Raw genomic sequence first — 23449 nt, forward strand, 5'->3', positions numbered from 1 at the left:
TCTTATATTTCCTTCTCTTCATCTCTCCACTAATCTCTCATGTTTCCTTCTCTTCATCTCTCCACTCATCTCTTATATTTCCTTCTCTTCATCTCTCCACTCATCTCTTATATTTCCTTCTCTTCATCTCTCCACTCATCTCTTATATTTCCTTCTCTTCATCTCTCCACTCATCTCTTATATTTCCTTCTCTTCATCTCTCCACTCATCTCTTATGTTTCCTTCTCTTCGTCTCTCCACTCATCTCTTATGTTTCCTTCTCTTCATCTCTCCACTCATCTCTTATATTTCCTTATCTTCATCTCTCCACTCATCTCTTATGTTTCCTTCTCTTCGACTCTCCACTCATCTCTTATATTTCCTTCTCTTCATCTCTCCACTCATCTCTTATGTTTCCTTCTCTTCATCTCTCCACTCATCTCTTATATTTCCTTCTCTTCATCTCTCCACTCATCTCTTATATTTCCTTCTCTTCATCTCTCCACTCATCTCTTATATTTCCTTCTCTTCGTCTCTCCACTCATCTCTTATATTTCCTTCTCTTCGTCTCTCCACTCATCTCTTCTATTTCCTTCTCTTCATCTCTCCACTCATCTCTTATTTTCCTTCTCTTCGTCTCTCCACTCATCTCTTATATTTCCTTCTCTTCATCTCTCCACTCATCTGTTATGTTTCCTTCTCTTCGTCTCTCCACTCATCTCTTATATTTCCTTCTCTTCATCTCTCCACTCATCTCTTATTTTCCTTCTCTTCGTCTCTCCACTCATCTCTTATATTTCCTTCTCTTCATCTCTCCACTCATCTCTTATATTTCCTTCTCTTCATCTCTCCACTCATCTCTTATATTTCCTTCTCTTCGTCTCTCCACTCATCTCTTATGTTTCCTTCTCTTCGTCTCTCCACTCATCTCTTATATTTCCTTCTCTTCGTCTCTCCACTCATCTCTTATATTTCCTTCTCTTCGTCTCTCCACTCATCTCTTATATTTCCTTCTCTTCATCTCTCCACTCATCTCTTATTTTCCTTCTCTTCGTCTCTCCACTCATCTCTTATATTTCCTTCTCTTCATCTCTCCACTCATCTCTTATATTTCCTTCTCTTCATCTCTCCACTCATCTCTTATATTTCCTTCTCTTCATCTCTCCACTCATCTCTTATGTTTCCTTCTCTTCATCTCTCCACTCATCTCTTATATTTCCTTCTCTTCATCTCTCCACTCATCTCTTATGTTTCCTTCTCTTCGTCTCTCCACTCATCTCTTATATTTCCTTCTCTTCATCTCTCCACTCATCTCTTATTTATTTTCTTCTCTTCATCTCTCCACTCATCTCTTATGTTTCCTTCTCTTCATCTCTCCACTCATCTCTTATATTTCCTTCTCTTCATCTCTCCACTCATCTCTTATATTTCCTTCTCTTCATCTCTCCACTCATCTCTTATATTTCCTTCTCTTCATCTCTCCACTCATCTCTTATATTTCCTTCTCTTCATCTCTCCACTCATCTCTTATGTTTCCTTCTCTTCGTCTCTCCACTCATCTCTTATATTTCCTTCTCTTCATCTCTCCACTCATCTCTTATTTATTTTCTTCTCTTCATCTCTCCACTCATCTCTTATGTTTCCTTCTCTTCATCTCTCCACTCATCTCTTATGTTTCCTTCTCTTCGTCTCTCCACTCATCTCTTATATTTCCTTCTCTTCATCTCTCCACTCATCTCTTATTTATTTTCTTCTCTTCATCTCTCCACTCATCTCTTATGTTTCCTTCTCTTCATCTCTCCACTCATCTCTTATATTTCCTTCTCTTCATCTCTCCACTCATCTCTTATATTTCCTTCTCTTCATCTCTCCACTCATCTCTTATATTTCCTTCTCTTCATCTCTCCACTCATCTCTTATGTTTCCTTCTCTTCGTCTCTCCACTCATCTCTTATATTTCCTTCTCTTCATCTCTCCACTCATCTCTTATTTATTTTCTTCTCTTCATCTCTCCACTCATCTCTTATGTTTCCTTCTCTTCATCTCTCCACTCATCTCTTATGTTTCCTTCTCTTCGTCTCTCCACTCATCTCTTATATTTCCTTCTCTTCATCTCTCCACTCATCTCTTATTTATTTTCTTCTCTTCATCTCTCCACTCATCTCTTATGTTTCCTTCTCTTCATCTCTCCACTCATCTCTTATTTATTTTCTTCATAACTTCCACTTTTTTGAGCTTTACATTTGATTTCGAAATGAACTCAATTGTGGTAGGTTGTGGTAGGTGGGCCCACATTGTGGTAGGTGGGCCCACATTGTGGTAGGTGGGCCCACATTGTGGTAGGTTGTGGTAGGTTGTCTGTTCCAGATCGACCGAGCAAGGAACCTTAGCGTTTTGTGCAAACCTCGTCCACTCATGTTGCTCCTGGCAAAGGCAGGAGTTTATCTATGTAAGCCGCCATTTGGGTCAAGTGGGCGTTTGTGAGTGTGACGTCACTGGCCAAAATCGACACTTGAGGGCTTTCTTTCGGCAATTTGTGATTGGCAAGAGAAAATCAAAAAGTTTTTCAAACCTTCAAATTAGACAGTAATTAATGGTTTTCAATGTTTTTCAAAAAATATATATTTGCGTTTGGGTTCTCTTTTAAGCGCGATTTTACCTTTTTTACCCACCAATCTACGTTCTCCTTTTTTGGGTTATTTTTCTCTTTGGCTTTTGGAAGGAGAAATGGCGATTTATTTTATTTCTCGGCCGATCTTCATCGAGGGAAAAAGACGTCACTTGGAACAAGGGAAAGGTCGGTACGAAGAGGACGGACGGACTCGAGGCCTTGCGGGGAGCTCAATTCTAGTTCCCGCCGAAATTGGAGTTACACCCAGCGAAGTACCACTTTTTCCGAGACGACGTCTCTTACCTGACCTGGTTGTGGATCCTACTTTATCACCATACCTGTGCTCACCAGAAGTGTTCATCTTTTACTCACGGGCATTCCATGTGAATTGCATTTGAATTTATTGTATTGTAGTTAATCAATTGTATCATGGTGAGTAGGGATTGGATTTATCATCTTCATAATTTATACAACACCTGTATTCCTCACTTACCTCGTCTGTGGGCCCACCTACCACAACCTCTTCCATCTCGCTATTCTGTCCCTTTGCTTCAATGCTGGCAGTGAGTGCATCGCCATCTTTTGTCATCCCAAATCGTAACCCATGATCTTTATTCCCCCGATTAACCTTTCCTAAGCCAACCATCTGAATTGCTACTTTCAGTTTACTCCCCTCCTCCTCTCTTCCTGTTCATTCATTCCTATGTTTGTTCCACTGTCAGTTCTACCTTGTGCTACCATAAGCCTCACTCCTGCAAAAAAGGAAATAAATAAACAATGAGGATGTCGTGCATAGCACGATACTTGCAAAATCCAAATAAACAATGGTTGCCATAGAAACATCAATTTGGTAAGTTCAAAAATATGACCGATCAAGAGCTTTACATGATTGAATGTTATGCATAATAAATTTGGTGGATATACTTTTTTATTGAAGACACGAGTGGAAGAAGTCCTCTTGGCCTTTTTTTTTTTTTGTGTACAAGATCGAGGCTCGTGTAAGAGCTAACATTGATCACAAAAAAGACAAACTGACACATAAAACATATGATAAAGGGAGCGCGAGACAAGATGGGGGGAGAGAGGGAGGCACACAAGTACAACATTTGAGAGCAAGGACATCGGGAGATCTGTGGAAGGGAGAGGGCTTGCAGGGAGCAGGCATGGGAAGGGGGGGGGGGGGGGGGGGATTGGGAGAGGTTAAAAAAAAAAAAAAACACATGGACACTGCTAGGACTTCCAGGAAAGAAGTCGGTATTTAAAAAAAGTGGATCTGGGGTGAATTAACGAGGGTAGAAAAGATAAAGGTTTTGGATGGGGGAAGATAAGAGATGTTGGTGAACAGCTGTTTTAAACACATGGAGGAAGGAGTGGGATTGAAGGGAGTGGGGGAGTTTGTTCCAGAGATGGGAGTAAAGAGGAATGAAAGAGTGAAGGTGAATAGAGACTCTTGATTTTGGCAGTTTAACCATAAGAGGGTTGCTGGCAGATCTTGTGCGACCTGTAGGAATATTTGGGGGACAGAGCACAGACAGAGCTGGGGGAGCAAGGCCGGAGAGGAGTCGGTGGAAGACAGAAAGACCACCAACCTGCCTGTGGTGAGTGAGTGAACGGCCCTCAGAGTTAACTTCCTCACGGGAGATTCCAATTGTTCTGAATGCTTTGGTTTCAACAGCGTGAAGACGAGCTAGGTGTGAGGAAGGAGCACCGGCCCAGAGTGGAGAACAGTATTCCATTGAGCTGCCGATGAAAGCCTTGTATGTGGTGAGGAGCTCAGGTGTGCCGAGGAAGGACTTCGCATGACGGAGGATGCCCAGTCAGCAACGCTTTGGAGGCCAGCTTGGAAATGTGGTTTTCCCAGGAAAGATCATGGCAGATAGTGAGACCCAAAAGCTTGAGTGACAGAACTTCTTGGAGAGGATTGTTGAGAAAGTAGATGGGAGGGTTGTCCAGTCGGTCTTTTCAGAGAGACATCGTAAGAGAGTGAGATTTGTCAGGATTGAAAGACATGTTCCACTTTTTTGACTAGTCTGATTTTGTCTAGGTCTGCAGAGAGTGAGGAGGCTGCAGACTGCCAATCTGAGGGATGAGGTGTGGAGCGGCAGAGAGTGGAGTCATCAGGAGAGAGATAGAGAAGATTTTCCAGAGAGTCAGAGAGATCATTGATGAAGACCAGAAAAAGCACAGGGCCCAGAACACTACCTTTGAGAACTCCAGCCTGAACAGGAAGGGGAGATGAGAGAAAACCATCCAGGGCCACATGTTGACTTGACTATGACCAGAGAGGAAGTCCGCAAGCCATGCGTGGAGATTTCCATGGATACCATAGGAGGAGAGTTTGGTGAGCAGAGCGGGGTGCCAGACTGTATCGAAGGCACGTGATATGTCGAGGGAGACAGCTCTGATTTAGGTCCTCTGCTTTTAGGACCTCTGGATCTTTTGGGTTATCTGGTTCTTTTAGATCATCGGGGTGTTTTGCATCATTGGGGTCTTTTGGTTCCTTGGGGTATTTTGGGTTATTGAGGTATTTTGGGTCATCCGGGTCTTTGGTGTCCCTTGGGTCTTTTGGGTCCTCAGGATCTTTTAGGTCCTTTGGGTCATCTGGGTCTTTTGGGAGGAGAGTTTGGGATACCATAGGAGGAGAGTTTGGTGAGCAGAGCGGGGTGCCAGACTGTATCGAAGGCACGTGATATGTCGAGGGAGACAGCTCTGATTTAGGTCCTCTGCTTTTAGGACCTCTGGATCTTTTGGGTTATCTGGTTCTTTTAGATCATCGGGGTGTTTTGCATCATTGGGGTCTTTTGGTTCCTTGGGGTATTTTGGGTTATTGAGGTATTTTGGGTCATCCGGGTCTTTGGTGTCCCTTGGGTCTTTTGGGTCCTCAGGATCTTTTAGGTCCTTTGGGTCTTTTGGGTCATCTGGGTCTTTTGGATCCTCGGGGTCTTTTGGGTCATTGGGGTCTATAGTCATCAATCGAGTCAAAATTGACGATTTATGTGATCTTTGACCTATTGACCTCAAAAACAATATAATAGGCTTCTTGCTTGTGACTATGTCTACCAGGTGGTTAGGTTTCATGAAGATCAGTGGAAAATGCGATTTTGCGGCGATTGACATACAACCAAACAGACAGATAAACAGAATAACAGAAAAAAACAAGAAAAAAAAACAGACCAGACCAAACAATATATATAGTATATATATATATATACATACAGTGTTGAGGAAGGATGAAAGTGACTGGTTGAGAAGAGTGATGGAAATGAATGTAGAAGGAAGTAGAGGACGGGGAAGACCGAGAAAGACTTGGCTAAAGGTGGTGGAAGAAGAAATGCGGGCAAGGGGGTTAACAAGGGGAGATGCAGAAAATAGGGCAAAATGGAGAAGATTGTCATAGGGTCCGCAAGGCTAACCCCCGCTCTAGCAGGGAACATGGCCTTAAAATGCATGTTGTTGTTGCTGTATATATGTATATACACATACATGGGCTAAGGCTCATCATAGAGCTGACACACACACACACACACACACACACACACACACACACACACACACACACACACACACACACACACACACACACACACACACACACACACACACACTGTCACAAATACTTTTCACAGCCACTGAGCTTGGGGGAAATGCTGTCACTACCATCACTTCCTGGGATACTCTGGGTACCAGCGACGTCATAACAATGGCGCCATCTTTCTCACTGTTCACAGCGGGGCATTTCCTGAAGAGCAATTTCCTCCTCCCCATGGAAGCCAACCAAAGGGGACTGTCCATGCTCTACCCTTTCAAGCAAGGAAGCAGCACGTACCATTTTAAAGTTTTTGGTACGACTTGAACCGGTCCAAACTGGATGGATGTTTTTTAGGAGACACCATCTCCTTATAGGATGGCCGTTGGCTCCCTGTGGGAGATCATCCTCCCTTTGGCAGGTGTTGCTTTTGGTCCTGACAGAGTGTCGCAGTCACCTTCCAGATTAGCAAAGCCAGTGAGGGGTGTCGGTTTTGTTGCCGACTACCCCAGCATGCGACAGGTAGCACTCAGCACAGAGTTACATGTTACCAGTGGCAATCCCAAAAGACTGATCTGACCTGGAATCCTCGATTTCGCAAGTTATAAATAAAAAAAGAAAGAGGAAAGAAATAAAGAGAAAACAAGGATTTCCTTTTGTTAATGTAGAAAAAAAGAACAATCAAATTGATGTTATCAGAAGAGACTCGTGGAATGCACCTGGGTGCTTTCAGAGAAAGGTGTATTGAACACTATGTTGTTAATGGATGTATATTGAGCTGGAATGGATTCTGAACCCAACCTGCTGATTGTATCATTGCCGAGGTGCGGACGGATGTGCCAATGATCCACATTTGAGCAGGAATTATTTGTAATTTGTTCAAGAAGCCTTCGTTAACTCACCAACTCCTCCGCAGAGGTTACCACAGTTTTCACTCGACCATTAACACCACTTTTCCTTTCCTCATTTACACCACACTACCCGGATTACCCCTCATTTACACCACACTACCCAGATTGCCTCTTATTTACAACACTCTACCTGGGTTACTTCTCATTTACACCACACCACCCGCATTACCCCTCATTTACACCACACTACCCAGGTTGCCTCTTATTTACAACACTCTACCCGGGTTACTTCTCATTTACACCACACCACCCGCATTACCCCTCATTTACACCACACTACCCAGATTGCCTCTTATTTACAACACTCTACCTGGGTTACTTCTCATTTACACCACACCACCCGCATTACCCCTCATTTACACCACACTACCCAGATTGCCTCTTATTTACAACACTCTACCTGGGTTACCCCTCATTTACACCACACCACCCGCATTACCCCTCATTTACACCACACTACCCAGGTTGCCTCTTATTTACAACACTCTACCCGGGTTACTTCTCATTTACACCACCCTACCTGGGTTACCTCTCATTTAAACCATGCTACCCGGGTTACCCCTCATTTACACCACACTACCTGGGTTACCTTTCATTTAAACCATGCTACCAATACTTCCTTATTTACACCACACTACCTGGGTTACCCCTCATTTTAACCACACTGCCCGCATTACCCCTCATTTACACCACACTACCCAGGTTGCCTCTCATTTACACCACACTACCTGGGTTACCCCTCATTTACACCACGCTACCCCTCATTTACACCACACTACCCAGGTTACCCCTCATTTACACCACACTACCTGGGTTACCCCTCATTTACACCACGCTACCCCTCATTTACACCACACTACCCGGGTTACCTCATTGACCCCACATTACCCGGGTTACCTCATTTACACCACATTACCATGGTTCCTTCATTTAATTACACGACACTACCCGGGTTACCTCATTTGCACCACCCTACCTCCGGGTTACCCAATTTCACCAAACTACCCGTGTTACCTCAAACAATATCAATAAATATCTCAACCTCTTTTCACTTCTTCGCCCTCATCGACGCGCAAGATGCGGAACTGACACGACGATGGTTGATTTCTCCTCATCGCAATCCATCTCACATCTTCCCGATCGACCCCCTCAGATCCCACAACCAAGCCGAATCTCACAGGTTCTCCCACGGGAGTTTCCCCCAAATCCCTCTATCTTCTAATCTTGCTGCACATATCACATACTTTCCCTCACACACAGCCGGTTCGACCCGGTTCTGGGAGGGATTTTACTCTTCCATGGGATTTTTCCCCATGGCAGGGTAAACGAAGAGAACGATTCCCCAACGGGCCGGACCGGCCATCGAACCGGAATCGTCCGCGTTCTCAACACAAAGACCGTTTTTGTGATTTCGAGGCCACGGACGGACATGTAAAGCTTCAGCTGAGGAGCGAACGGCGCCAATCTGTGCGGACAAACCCCCGGCACGCGGAATGGCCACCCCGATCACCCACTCCACTTAAATCTGCGTCGCTCCTTCCACCATCACCCGGAGATCTCGGAACGTTTAATATACCGGTACCTCTTCTTCTTCTTCACAAACGCCTCCACCCCTTTCTCGCCGCCGTGCATCGCACACCCCCGGGTCTCGCGCGCGCGCCATGAGGCGAAGGGAGCGCGCGCTGCACGAGGATGCCGCGCTCAGTCACATCGCACGTGAGGCGAGTCCTCGAGTCCGAGCCGTCGGGTGTCTGTGACGCGAGTCAGCGTGTGTTTGGGTCTGTCTGTGCCCTGGGTGGTTGGCCAACCCAGTGCTGTCAAACGTATTCCGGTGATTTTCTTGTCTATAGCGAGCGGTGCGTCGGTCTGTCGCGTCCTTTCACCTTGTCTATCACGTCTTTTCACCTTTATCGCGTCTTTTCACCTTGTCTATCGCGTCTTTTCACCTTGTCTATCGCGTCTTTTCACTTTGTCTGTCGATCGTCACAACGTTGTCTCCTCAAATGTATCTCTCCTTCCTCTATTTGCTCTCCCTCCCATGCACGTCGTGGCTCGATCTGCACATTACAGATCAGAGAGTCGTTGTGAGCGATGATGGATATTTTCGGGCGGTGTATGTTCAAGGGACGTTTGCTCGACTAGCACTAATATTGCGACAGTTGTGAACGCCATCGTTTCACTGTACAGATCGCTCGATGTTGCCTGGTTACCCCTGCAAGGAAATATTCTCAATCCATTATTCAATTCGGTCTCTTTCTTATTCATTTTATTCAAGAGATTTTGAGGTGGAAATAAATAATTTTGTTTGTTTGCGTGTTTTATATCTGAATGGGGTAACGGCGGCAGGACATTTGGACCACCCTGTGTGCGTGGCCACGTCATGTATTCCAGCATTGAAATAGATCCTGGATTTCTCAACTGTGCTCTGTGCTTCTATTCATGTCGACGTCATACAAACAATATTGTCATTGTGTAAGCAAGAAACCTTATGTGCAGGCACTGATGCAGAGTTTCTCTCACAACACACAAACACGCACACTGACACTCACACAGACACACACTAACATACACACACACACTGACACTCACACAAACACACACTAACATACACACACACACACACACACACTAACATACACACACACAGTGACACACACAGACACACACTCACACAAACACACACAGTGACACTCACACAAACACACACTAACATACACACACACACACACACACACACACACACACACACACACACACACACACACACACACACACACACACACACACACACACACACACATAAACACACATATAAACACATATATACATACACACACACACACACACACACACACACACACACAGTGACACTCACACAGACACACACACAGTGACACTCACACAGACACACACACTAACACATATAAACACACATATAAACACACATATAAACACATATATATATACATACATACACACACACACACACACACACACACACACACACACACACACACACACACAGTGACACACACACAGTGACACACACAAACACACACATACCCTGATGACACACACACAGGGACACACAAACACTAACACACACTAACACACATATATACACACACATAAACATACATATATATAAACACACACACACACACACACACACACACACACATATATATATATATATATATATATATATATATATATATATATATATATATATAGATATATATATAGATATAACACACATATGCACACATATAAACACACTAACACATATTTATTTTATTTTATTTTATTTTATTTTTTTTTGTATACAATATCGAGGCTCGTGAAAGAGCGAACATTAATCACACAGAAAGACAAACCGACACATAAAACATATAACATAGGGAGCGGTAGACAAGATGGGGAGAGAGGGGGAAGGACACAAACACAACATTTGAGAGCAGGGACCGAGAGACATGGAGACATCGAGAGATCTGAGAGAGGGCGAGGGCTTTGGGGGGGGGGGCGTGGGAAGGGGGCAGTGGGAGAGGTATAAAACATATGGACACTGCCAGGACTTCCAGGAAAGAAGTTGGAATTTCAAACAAGGTGGATCTGGGGTGAATTAGCGGGGGTAGAAAAGATCAAGGTTTTGGATGGGGGAAGATAAGAGATGGTGGTGAACAGCTGTTTTAAAGACCTGGAGGGAGGAGTGGGATTGAAGGGAGTGAGGGAGTTTGTTCCAGAGGCGGGAGAAAAGAGGAATGAAAGAGTGAAGGTGAGCGGAGAGCCGAGATTTCGGCAGTTTAACCATCAGAGGGTTGCTGGCAGATCTTGTGCGACCTGTAGGAATATTTGGGGGACAGAGCACAGAGAGAGCTGGGGGTGCAAGGCCGGAGAGGAGTCGGTAGAAGACAGAAAGACCACCTACCTGCCTGCGGTGAGTGAGTGAAAGGCCCTCAGAGATAGCTTCATCGCGGGAGATTCCAATAATTCTGAAAGCTTTGGTTTCAACAGCGTGAAGCCGAGCTAGGTGTGAGGCAGGAGCACCGGCCCATAGGGGAGAACAGTATTCCATTGAGCTGCGGATGAAAGCCTTGTATGTGGTGAGGAGCTCAGGTGTGCCGAGGAAGGACTTCGCACGACGGAGGATGCCCAGTCGGCGACTGGCTTTGGAGGCCAGCTTGGAAATGTGGTTTTCCCAAGAAAGATCATGGCAGATAGTGAGACCCAAAATCTTGAGCGACAGAACTTCTTGGAGAGGATTGTTGAGAAAGTAGATGGGAGGGTTGTCCAGTCGATCTTTTCGGAGAGACATAGTAAGAGTGTGAGATTTGTCAGGATTGAAAGACATGTTCCACTTGTTTGACCAGTCTGTGATTTTGTCCAGGTCTTCAGAGAGTGAGGAGGCAGCAGACTGCCGATCTGAGGGAAGAGGAATGGAGCGGCAGAGAGTGGAGTCATCAGCAAAGAGATAGAGAGGATTTTCGAGAGAGTCAGAGAGATCATTGATGAAGACCAGAAAAAGCACGGGGCCCAGAACACTGCCTTGGGGAACTCCAGCCTGAACAGGAAGAGGAGATGAGAGAAACCCATTCAGGGCCACACGTTGACGACGACTAGAGAGGAAGTCCGCCAGCCATGCGTGGAGATTTCCATGGATACCAAAAGAGGAGAGTTTGGTGAGCAGAGCGGGGTGCCAGACCGTGTCGAAGGCACGTGATATGTCGAGGGAGACAGCTCTAATTTCCTGTTTGGCATTGAGGACCTCCATCCATTGTTGAGACAGCAGAAGCAGCATGTCCAGAGTAGAGTGACCTGGTCTGAAACCAAATTGATGATCAGAGATCAAGCCATTGGAGAAGAGGAAAGATTTCATATCAGAAGCAATGATGGATTCCATGACTTTGCTGATAATTGGGAGAAGGCTGATTGGTCTGTAGTTGCTAGGATCTGTTTTTGCACCTTTTTTGTGCAAAGCGGTGATGTTGGCTGATTTCCAAGCAGATGGCAGTTGACCTTGAGCAAAAGAGAGGGTGAAGAGAACAGAGAGAGGGTGAGATAGAGCAGCAGAGCAGGATTTTAGGACCCGTGGGCTGATGCCGTCGGGTCCAGTTGCAGAATCAGAGTCGAGGGTTGACAGAAACTTTTCCACCTTGTCAGGAGGAAAGGACACGGAGTCCAGGAGCAGCAGGGTACGACTGGGTATGGTGGGTACAGAGAGGGATGGGTTTGGGACACAAGATTTAGAGGCAAACACAGAGTTGAGGCATTCAGCTTTTTCACGTGCGGAGTCAGCTGTGTAGCCGTTTGAGGTAAGGGAGGGGATGGAGGGGGAACAAACACCAGAAACGGATTTGACCAGACGCCACCAGGATTTGGAAGAGGGAGACAGATAAGAGAGTTCGGTCTTGAGAACGGAGAGATATTGTTTCCTGGCTCTCCTGAGGGTGGACACACACTTGTTTCGGGCTTTGTGAAAGGAAATGAGATTTCCTTCCGTTGGATTTGCTTTCCAGGAGACGAAGGCAAGTTGTTTCTGGGCAACAGCCTCACCACAAGATTCCGTGTACCATGGACGGGAGGAAGGGTATGACAACTGAAGACGAGATGGGATAAATCTGTGCATGAGAGAGAGCAATTTACTTTGGAAGAATTCCCAGGATGAGTTGATGTCAGAGGTGGTAGAGATGGGAGACCAGTCCAGATGATTGATGGCTGCTTGAAGACCGTGCCAGTTGGCCTGAGTGAAATGCCAGACTCGTCGACGCTGAGCAGGCTCCCTGAGGATGGTCAGAGAGATGTCCACTTTAACAAGGACATGATCAGATGTTCCGATCGGAGCAGAAGAAGAGCAGCAGACATTTTCAGGGAAGTTAGTCAAAACCAAGTCCAGAAGAGAAGATGTTCCGTTGACTGAGATCCGGGTCGGGAAATTGACAGATTGTGTCAGTCCCAGTGAGTCGCAGAAGTCCTTTGCTGAGGAGCCATGGCTGGTGAGAGAGGTACCCACACCCAGCCAACTGGCATGATGACAGTTGAAATCACCACATATGAGGAAGAGAGAGTTGGGATGAGTAGATAGAAGTTGGTCCATATCATCAGACAGCGAGATGTAGATGGAGTCATCATTGTTTGGTGGACGGTACAACACACATATGAACAAGAGGTGGGAGCGAAGGGGAAGCCGTAGCCAGAGGTATTCCTGGGGGTGAGGTGGAGAGAGTGCAGTGCAGGGCGAGTGAGGAAGAGAGTTTTTGATAAAGATAGCAACCCCGCCTCCAGGACGAGGCTCAGGTCTATCATACCGGAGGAGGGAGTAGCCCGGGAGAGATACTATGGAATCAGAGACATCATAAAGGAGGAAAGTTTCTGTTAAGCAGATCACGTCTGGTTTGACAGAAGCAACCTGTATGGAGAGATCGGTTAAGTTTGAACGAAGGCCCCGGATGTTTGAGGTCCATACCGTTAATGAAGAGGAAGGGGGAGCATCAGATACAGAACAGGGGGGAGGAGGGTAGGGTAAGATGTGGAAGAGGTGGAAGAGGTAGGGAGAGCTGTTGAAGGTGTGTCAGAGATTTCAGAATAGCTCGGAGAAAGGGAAGGATGGGGCGGACAAAAGGTTTGATGGTGATTGGGTGAGCCACAATGAGGTGTTATTTGAGGAGGGGGAAGAGCGAGGCAGAAGGTTGGGGGAGATGGAGGTGAGAGTTTGAAGGGGGAAGAAGCGGGGAGGACGCTTTGAGGAGGGGGAGTGAGCGGGGGGAAATTGAGAAGCAATGAGGGTGGGGAGATTTGAAGGGGAGGGGTGAGGGGGGAGTTTGGGAGGGAAGGGACAAGGGGAGGGATTTGAAAGGGATGGGATATGGGGGAGATTTGGAGGGGAGGGGTGAGGCAGGATTCTAGGAGGGGAGGGGCGAGGGGGCGTCTTGGCGGGGAGGGGTGAGGGGGTAGTTTAGGAGGGAGGGGGCAAGGGGGGAGATTTGAAAGGGATGGGTGATGGGGAAGATTTGGAGGGGAGGGGTGATGGGGAAGATTTGGAGGGGAGGGGTTATGGGGAAGATTTGGAGGGGAGGGGTGAGATTGGATTTTTGAAAGTGTACGATTTATGGGAAACGAACATTTATTGCAAAATGAGTTTCTTGTGACCTTCGAGTTAAAAATACGTTTAAGGACGCTGGATGGAGGATGGAGTGCAGGAGAGTTTAGGGAATGTAGAACAAAAATTCTAGTCAAAAAGGTAGAGTCAAAGGTAAAAGGTAGAGTCAAAGCCCGAATTCTTCATATACACACTAACACACACACAAACATTAACACATTAAAACACACATATAAACACACATATACACACGAACACAGACACATATACACACACTAACACACATATACACATATATATATATACAGTCACGTGAAAAAGTAAGTACACACCATGTAAAGTTTTGACTTTTTCAACATATTTCAACATACAGCTATTTGATCTTCATTTCAACAATATTGATAGATAAAGGTGATATAATATAACAAATATCATGAAACATTTACATTTTAGTCCATTGTATAATTTAAATAAACATAAATGCAAATTTCGGATGTGGAAAAAGTAAGTACACCCCTACATTTATCACGACTTCAAATACCGAAAATTAGAATCAGGTGCACCAGCTCAGGTGCAAATGATTAGAACATCGTTAGAGAGGATCTTGGAGGAACCTGTCTTATTTAAACCTCAGACATTTAGTTTGGTTTGCTCTTTGTTGTTTGTTGTTGAAGTGTGCGGCGTCACCATGCCTAGATCAAAAGAGCTCTCTGAGGCCTTCAGAAAAAAGGTTATAGATGACAACGATTCTGCGAACTGATTTAAAAAGATCTCCAAACAATTTGAAATCAATCATTCGACTGTCCAGAAGATCATCTACAAGTGGAGAAGATTCCAAACAACTGCCAACTTGTTCAGGCCAGGCCGCCCCAGCAAGGTCAGCCCGAGAGCAGACCGCAAGATGCTGAAAGAAGTCTCTAAGAACCCCAGAATGTCATCATGGGACCTACAGGTAGCTCTTGCCACTTTTGATGTCAAAGTGCACGAGTCTACCATTAGAAAAAGGATGCACAAATTTGATCTACATGGGAGGTGTGCCAGGAGGAAACCTTTGCTGTCCAGAAAGAACATCAGGGCAAGACTAAAGTTTGCCAATGAACACCTGGGCAAAGACCAGCACTTCTGGAACAATGTGCTCTGGACAGATGAGTCAAAGGTAGAGCTATTTGGCCACAGTACCAGAAGACATGTTTGGCGAAAACCAAAGACAGCATTTGACCACAAGAACCTGATACCAACTGTAAAGCATGGTGGTGGAAATATTATGGTTTGGGGCAGCTTTGCTGCATCAGGGCCTGGGCAGCTCACCATCATAGAATCCACTATGAATTCTTCATTGTACCAGAGGGTGCTTGAGGATAATGTGAGGCCATCTGTCGGAAAGTTGAAGCTCAACCGAAGGTGGACCTTGCAACATGACAATGACCCTAAACATACCAGTAAATCCACCAAGGAATGGCTGAAAAGAAAGAAATGGAGGGTTCTGGAAAGGCCAAGTCAAAGCCCGGATCTAAATCCCATCGAGATGTTGTGGGGGGATTTGAAACGAGCTGTGCATGCAAGAAACCCCTCAAACATCGCACAGCTGAAAGAATTCTGCATGGAGGAGTGGGCAAAAATTTCTCCCAGTCGATGTCAGAGACTGGTAGACAATTATAAGAAACGCCTACATCAGGTTGTTTCTGCCAAAGGGGGCAATACCACCTATTAGAGCCAAGGGTGTACTTACTTTTTCCACATGCAAAATTTGCATTTATGTTTATTTAAATTATACAATGGACTACAAAATGGAAATGTTTCATGATATTTGTTATATTATATCACCTTTATCTATCAATATTGTTGAAATGAAGATAAAATAGCTGTATGTTGAAATATGTTGAAAAAGTCAAAACTTTATATGGGGTGTACTTACTTTTTCACGTGACTGTATATATGTATATATATATATATATATATATATATATATATATATATATATATATATATATATATATATATATATATATATATATATATATATATATATATATATTGATTGATTGTTACGGATACGGGGGACGGCTCTCCCGTTAGCAAGGGGTGATTAGCCCCTTGTCCTGTTAAGCTGGCCGTCTCCCCGGTCCTGGTACTTGTAACGCTCTCCCGTGGGATGGAACGGATCAGGGTTATGGGTCCAGGGTTTATCCCGAATACCTTTATCCGTCCCTCCGCAGACCAGGGAGACAAGTACCGCTCGAACCCCGGTTTTAGATGGACTAGTTGCCGAGCGGTTTTAGCAACCCGAAGTTCGAGCCATTAACAGTACTAAACCCGATCCTAAACGTTGGCCGAATCGTGCCACAGGTATTCAATGAAGGAAACCACTAAAGCGACCGAATGTGAAGAAGAGAAGAAGAAGAAGTAGGAAGAACAAATATGATTTATTGCGAACTATTAACAAGACCAAAAATAACCAAGGAGAATGGGAAGGATAAGAAAATAACAACAGAAAGGAGCAAGGAGACACAGTGCAATATTATTAGCTTATCTATGAACAGTCTTACTTGTAACCCCAAGACAACATGAAAGACGGACAAACGGGCACACTTACACGGGGGAAATGGCCGATTGGATTGAATGCCAGCAGGACGGGGCACGGTCCAGGGAGGTCGCTTTGAGAAGGTGTCGGGGCCGGTGGCGTGATGCTGGTTTTTCTCGTGTCGAATCCGCAGTCAGCAGGGCCCAAGAAGACACGAGGCGGCGCAAGCTTCAGCGCAAGGGGGCAGCAAGTTGAGGCAGTCCGCGCACGTAACCATTCGTGTCCGCTTCTGTCCTATAAAACCCCGCGCTTGCCCTTTTATGACGTGCTTTTAGGATCAACCCGCGTGCGTTGGATCCGCCACTCAGTGAGCTCGCCTCGGCCTTGATTGGTGCGAGAGCTCACCGATCCCGCCCCTCTTGATGAGGCGTTGGCAAAGCCACGCCTTGTTCCTCGCGCTTGGCTGACTCCTCCCCCCAGATGACGAGGTGGAGACACGCCTTTCTTCTCCGAGGTTACCTCGTGCGTAATGGAGTCAAATGCAGCAAAGTGGACGGGAGGTGAAAATGCAGCAAAGTGGACGGGAGATGAAAATGCAGCAAAGTGGCTAAAGGAGTCAATTGCAGCAAACCTGGCAAACCTGGCACTTGGAAGATGCCATGGGGCGTCGGAGGGACCTGTCTTATTTAATTGATGCAACGTAATGAACTAGTGGATCACAGAACCTTCAACTACATTTACTAAGGACATAACTAATGAGGGAAATCATAGATTTGCTACGTGTGTGCGATGGCCTAACTACAGACGACATTTTATCTTTGACACTACAATTGGAGGGTGATATTTACAGGGAATATTTACAGGGAATATTTACAGCATACAAAGGGGAAAATTTACATCAAATTACACACACAATTCCCAAATCCCCAACAATATATATATATATATATACACACAGTATGCACACGAGCACACATATATATACACACTATCACACACATATATACACACACACTAACACACACATATATACACACACACTAACACACACATATATACACACACACTAACACACACACTAACACACACAAATATACACACTAACACACACTAACACACCCCCACACCCACTGAATGGAACCTTCATTTTATATTTGTATATTTGGTACAAATCTCTGCAAGGCTCCTTGGAGATGGTGAATGGTAGTGGAAAGTTGGCGGCCCATGAGCGAGGCTTTGGGAATGTGCAGAAGGGGTTATTGCTGTGTGCTTTCGCTCATAAGATAAATGATCGTGGATGGGAGAGAAGAAACCACTCTTATTCATTCTCTAAACTCCAGAGAAACCTTGCTGGTTGGAAGGGCGTGTCTATAGTCTATAATGTTCGTGCAATCCCATGTGGACCCTCAGATCATGTTTAGCTTTCCACCACCACCGGTTCCCTCAGATTTCCTGGGATTTCCTGGGAGTCTGTTGGTGTTATGTTTGAGCAACGTATCTAATAATTATTTACACAGTTACAATTGGATGGAGAATTTGAATTGGTGACAAAGTTATAGTCACTTAGAGTTCTGATTAGTTGGTTATTTTTTGTATAGTACTCATCACGTTGTGAAAGTTGCCAATTTGTGGTTGTGAGTGGGCTGTGAAAGTTGCCTGTTTGTGGTTGTAAGTTGGCTGTGAAAGTTGCCTGTTTGCGGTTGTGAAAGTTTCCTCTTTTGGTTGTGAGTTGGCTGTGAAAGTTGCTTGTTTGGTTGTGAGTTGGCTGTGAAAGTTACCTGTTTGCGGTTGTGAAAGTTTCCTCTTTTGGTTCTGAGTGGGCTGTGAAAGTTTCCTCTTTTGGTTGTGAGTGAGCTGTGAAAGTTTCCTCTTTTGGTTGTGAGTGAGCTGTGAAAGTTTCCTCTTTTGGTTCTGAGTGAGCTGTGAAAGTTTCCTCTTTTGGTTGTGAGTGAGCTGTGAAAGTTTCCTCTTTTGGTTCTGAGTGAGCTGTGAAAGTTTCCTCTTTTGGTTGTGAGTGAGCTGTGAAAGTTTCCTCTTTTGGTTCTGAGTGAGCTGTGAAAGTTTCCTCTTTTGGTTGTGAGTGAGCTGTGAAAGTTTCCTCTTTTGGTTGTGAGTGAGCTGTGAAAGTTTCCTCTTTTGGTTGTGAGTGAGCTGTGAAAGTTTCCTCTTTTGGTTGTGAGTGAGCTGTGAAAGTTTCCTCTTTTGGTTGTGTGAGCTGTGAAAGTTTCCTCTTTTGGTTCTGAGTGAGCTGTGAAAGTTTCCTCTTTTGGTTGTGAGTGAGCTGTGAAAGTTTCCTCTTTTGGTTCTGAGTGGGCTGTGAAAGTTTCCTCTTTTGGTTCTGAGTGAGCTGTGAAAGTTTCCTCTTTTGGTTCTGAGTGAGCTGTGAAAGTTTCCTCTTTTGGTTGTGAGTGAGCTGTGAAAGTTTCCTCTTTTGGTTCTGAGTGAGCTGTGAAAGTTTCCTCTTTTCGTTGTGAGTGAGCTGTGAAAGTTTCCTCTTTTGGTTCTGAGTGGGCTGTGAAAGTTTCCTCTTTTGGTTGTGAGTGGGCTGTGAAAGTTGCTTGTTTATGGTTGTGAGTTGGCTGTGAAATTTGCCTATTTGTGGTTGTGAGTTGGCTGTGAAAGTTGCATGTTTGTGGTTGTGAAAGTTTCTCTTTTGGTTGTGAGATGGCTGTGAAAGTTGCCTGTTTGTGGTTGTGAAAGTTTCCTCTTTTGGTTGTGAGTGAGCTTTGAAAGTTTCCTCTTTTGGTTGTGAGTGGGCTGTGAAAATTTCCTCTTTTGGTTGTGAGTTGGCTGTGAAAGTTGCCTGTTTGTGGTTGTGAAAGTTTCCTCATTTGGTTGTGAGTTGGCTGTGAAAGTTGCCTGTTTATGGTTGTGAGTTGGCTGTGAAATTTGCCTATTTGTGGTTGTGAGTTGGCTGTGAAATTTGCCTATTTGTGGTTGTGAGTTGGCTGTGAAAGTTGCCTGTTTGTGGTTGTGAAAGTTTCCTCATTTGGTTGTGAGTGGGCTGTGAAAGTTGCCTGTTTGTGGTTGTGAGTTGACTGTGAAAGTTGCCTGTTTGTGGTTGTGAAAGTTTCTCTTTTGGTTGTGAGAGGGCTGTGAAAGTTTCCTCGTTTGGTTGTGAGATGACTTTGAAAGTTGCCTGTTTGTGGTTGTCAGTTGTCTGTGAAGTGAAATTTGCCTATTTGTGGTTGTTGGCTGTGAAAGTTGTCTGTTTGTGGTTATGAAAGTTTCCTCGTTTGGTTGTGAGTGGGCTGTGAAAGTTTCCTCGTTTGGTTGTGAGATGGCTGTGAAAATTGCCTGTTTGTGGTTGTGAAAGTTTCCTCTTTTGGTTGTGAGTGGGCTGTGAAAGTTTCCTCGTTTGGTTGTGAGATGGCTGTGAAAATTGCCTGTTTGTGGTTGTGAAAGTTTCCTCTTTTGGTTCTGAGTGGGCTGTGAAAGTTGCCTGATTGTGGTTGTGAGTTGGCTGTGAAAGGTGCCAGTTTGTGGTTGTGAGTGGGCTGTGAAAGTTGCCTGTTTGTGGTTGTGAAAGTTTCCTCATTTGGTTGTGAGTTGGCTGTGAAAGTTGCCTGTTTATGGTTGTGAGTTGGCTGTGAAATTTGCCTATTTGTGGTTGTGAGTTGGCTGTGAAAGTTGCCTGTTTGTAGTTGTGAAAGTTTCCTCATTTGGTTGTGAGTGGGCTGTGAAAGTTGCCTGTTTGTGGTTGTGAGTTGACTGTGAAAGTTGCCTGTTTGTGGTTGTGAAAGTTTCTCTTTTGGTTGTGAGAGGGCTGTGAAAGTTTCCTCGTTTGGTTGTGAGTTGTCTGTGAAATTTGCCTATTTGTGGTTGTGAGTTGGCTGTGAAAGTTGCCTGTTTGTGGTTGTGAAAGTTTCCTCTTTTGGTTGTGAGTGGGCTGTGAAAGTTGCCTGTTTGTGGTTGTGAAAGTTTCCTCTTTTGGTTGTGTGTGGGCTGTGAAAGTTTCCTCTTTTGGTTCTGAGTGGGCTGTGAAAGTTTCCTCTTTGTGGTTGTGAATGGTTGTGAAAGTTGCTTGTTTAGGGTTGTGAAAGCTGCCTCTTTGTGGTTGTGGTTGGTTGCTGTTTAAATTTGAATCGATTCATTTATGGAGTGTTCTGCACTGTGTGGAAGTGAAGACAAAGTTTTCTCTCTTTGAAGTGAATGTGATAACTTGTTAACAATACCATTGTATCTACAGATATACAATTCTTGTAGTGTTGTGTGCTACACGCTCTCAGGATGACCTTTACAGCTGCAGTCGTGTTGAGCTATGACATCACTCTTACCCGATGCATCGTGCTGAAATGCAAGTCGTTTTCTTCAGCCATGATGTCAGCCTTGTTTGCCTTTTCTTAATAACGGTTGCACCGGATTGCAAAACGCATCACACATTTACAAGTGCTCTCTGATGACATCGCAGCAAACCCGCCAATAGGCCGAGCGGTTTTAAAAGTGGTCACTGGAATGGCATTTTTATTTTCAAGGTGTGTGGTGCGGCTTATTAGTTTTTACATAGTGTATTCTCCTCCATAAGGCAAACCCACTGGCATTGTTCATGTCGCAAGGATTCTTCAGCAACATCATCTTAATATCATGAAATCTTTGAAGAATATGGCGAGAATAGAAGATGTCACATATGAAAGTGAAACAGCAACTAATGCAGCCACAGTGATTGCAAAAAGGGTATGCGGGTGTCTTCTGATACCTCAGGGAGATGGAGGCCCCTGCCTTGCATAATCCCAGGTCACCTATGGGCAAGGTGTAGTACCGCATCCTCCTTACCAGGGTAACGGTCCGCAGCCATGCGGTTTAAATGGCAAATGGCTCTGCACATCTGGTGGATGAGAGTCCAGTCGACTCCAACAGCATGGGCGGAAGAGGGTAAATTCCTCAATGGCCAGTAGAGAGATGGAGAGGAGTTGAGACCCCCCCGTATATGCCACACACTTACTCGTGTGTACCAGCCATAGAAAGGCAATATGATGGCAAACACGCCATCATTGCCCGAGGAGACTCCACATCATCATCTTCATCATGCCCGAGGAGACTCGAATGCAAAAAAGACAAAATAAAAAACATAAAGCAAAATATCGAGAGATGTACTCCGACAACTTGGAGAATGATAAAAGAGCAGGGAGATATAAACAAAGAAAGCACATTGGAATGGCTAAGAAGAAGTCAGCTCAACTGGGATGGAGAATTAATCATAACTAGCCGAAACCCGTGGAACATCCACGGAAGGGAGGATGTGGTGTATGGATAGAGTGTACCATTATGGATGGCATAGGGGAGCGCTCATGGGATCTTCTTCTTCCGTTAAGCTCCAATTTTTTCTCTTTAAGTTAAGTCCAATCAGTCCTCTCTGCTCGAAGTGCTCAGGCCATGCCTTCCCGCTCTCATACTTTTATTTCCGTTCGGTGTAGAAAGAGATTGACATATCGTTCGTCTGTTTCAGCTCGTTATCTTTAAGCTTCCTTACGTCTCGCCACCTGCTACACCTCTCTGAGTTACGAGGATTTATGCAACGCACCCCGAGTATCGCAACGTCACGCCATTTAACTTTATTAAAATGACGATAAAGACGTTTCCTTATATATCCTAATTTAAAATGTTCAAGGGAATAAAAAGACCATTTGGTTCACACCACCCATGTTCACACCACTCGACTGTCCAATCAGCGGACGGCTCGCTTCGCCTTCGCCCAGCAGACGCCAATACGATGGCGTCGTAAGATGGAGTCGTATCGGCAGTTAATCGGATGCTTTTGGGCCCCAACGTCGGCTAATTCAGATTTTTCGAGTATGTCTGTACGTGATAAACAAAGAGCGCGGTTCGTAGATCGTAAATCCATTAGTGCCGTGGGCATCGGGTCACTGGGTGCGGCGTAAAAGGGATAACCAAGTCGAGTCCTTACGCTATTATTATATAGATAAATATCAAAGGCCAAGGATACTATGCCAACGGCTTCAAGAAGATGGCAGCACTGAGTCAATTTGACAAGTGTAGATTCTTCAAGGTTGAAATGGAATGCACGAGTCATCTCCTATCCCTATCAGGATGTAACCAACTCATATCAGAACAGCTGCACACACAAAGGTGTAACAAAGTATTGTTGCGGATCTCAATGTCGGCCTTTCCCCTTACCAAGGGGGGATTAGTCCCCTTGTATTTTTGCTAGCCGACGCGATCCGGGGCTATGACGTTCCTTCCGGTCAGCGTTGAATAGGGTGGTAGGCCGAATTATTCCTATTACCTAATTACCAACGCCTCCCAGGAAGCAAGGAAATAACCCCGCCCGAACCACAGTTTTAGTGGAAACGCCGAGCGATAGCGAGTTAACAAGAACTAACCCGATTTGAGCGGTTCCGAATCGTGCCACGCTTACCCAATGGAGGAAAAGACTGATACGGTCGAATTAGGAAGAAACAGGGAGAACAGATTGGTTTATTACAATTTGTACAGGAAGGAGGAGTAGTACACACAGTGAAGCTTATACAGTCTTAACTTATCCCTGGACAAACGGGCCCGTCACACACAGACACACTCACACGGGGATGTAGGTGGTCGGGTTGATGGTCCCGGGTTGATGGCGTCCAGGCAGCTCACTCCGGTCCCCGACTCGTACAGCGAAGCAGATGGTCAGGCGGCAGCGGCCAGGAACTCTCCTCGTGTCGTTTACGTGGAGCGGACAATTACAGGGCGGAATGCGGGCGAAAGGTAGGCTGGCTTGGCGGTTACACTCGCGGCTCAACCGCGTACGTAATAATCGGCAGCTCGAACGCGCTTCTTAATGCGTTTCCCTCACGAGGCCTCT

At 45.2% G+C, this 23449-nt stretch overlaps 1 protein-coding gene across 6 annotated transcripts in view; it reads left to right on the plus strand.

Moving 5' to 3' along the window:
- The first annotated feature begins 8369 nt into the window (after positions 1 to 8369).
- Positions 8370 to 23449, plus strand: part of LOC137437989 (leucine-rich repeat flightless-interacting protein 2) — a 107396-nt gene continuing 92316 nt past the window's right edge. For all 6 annotated transcript variants that reach the window (XM_068132813.2, XM_068132815.2, XM_068132814.2 and 3 more), the window contains exon 1: positions 8370 to 8748. In XM_068132813.2, coding sequence (XP_067988914.1) covers positions 8689 to 8748 — 60 coding nt within the window. In that variant the 5' untranslated portion in view covers positions 8370 to 8688. The remainder of the gene's footprint in view (positions 8749 to 23449) is intronic.

This window comes from Myxine glutinosa, chromosome 12, assembly GCF_964187855.1.
Source record: "Myxine glutinosa chromosome 12, kmMyxGlut1.1, whole genome shotgun sequence".
Lineage (NCBI taxonomy): Eukaryota > Metazoa > Chordata > Myxini > Myxiniformes > Myxinidae > Myxine > Myxine glutinosa.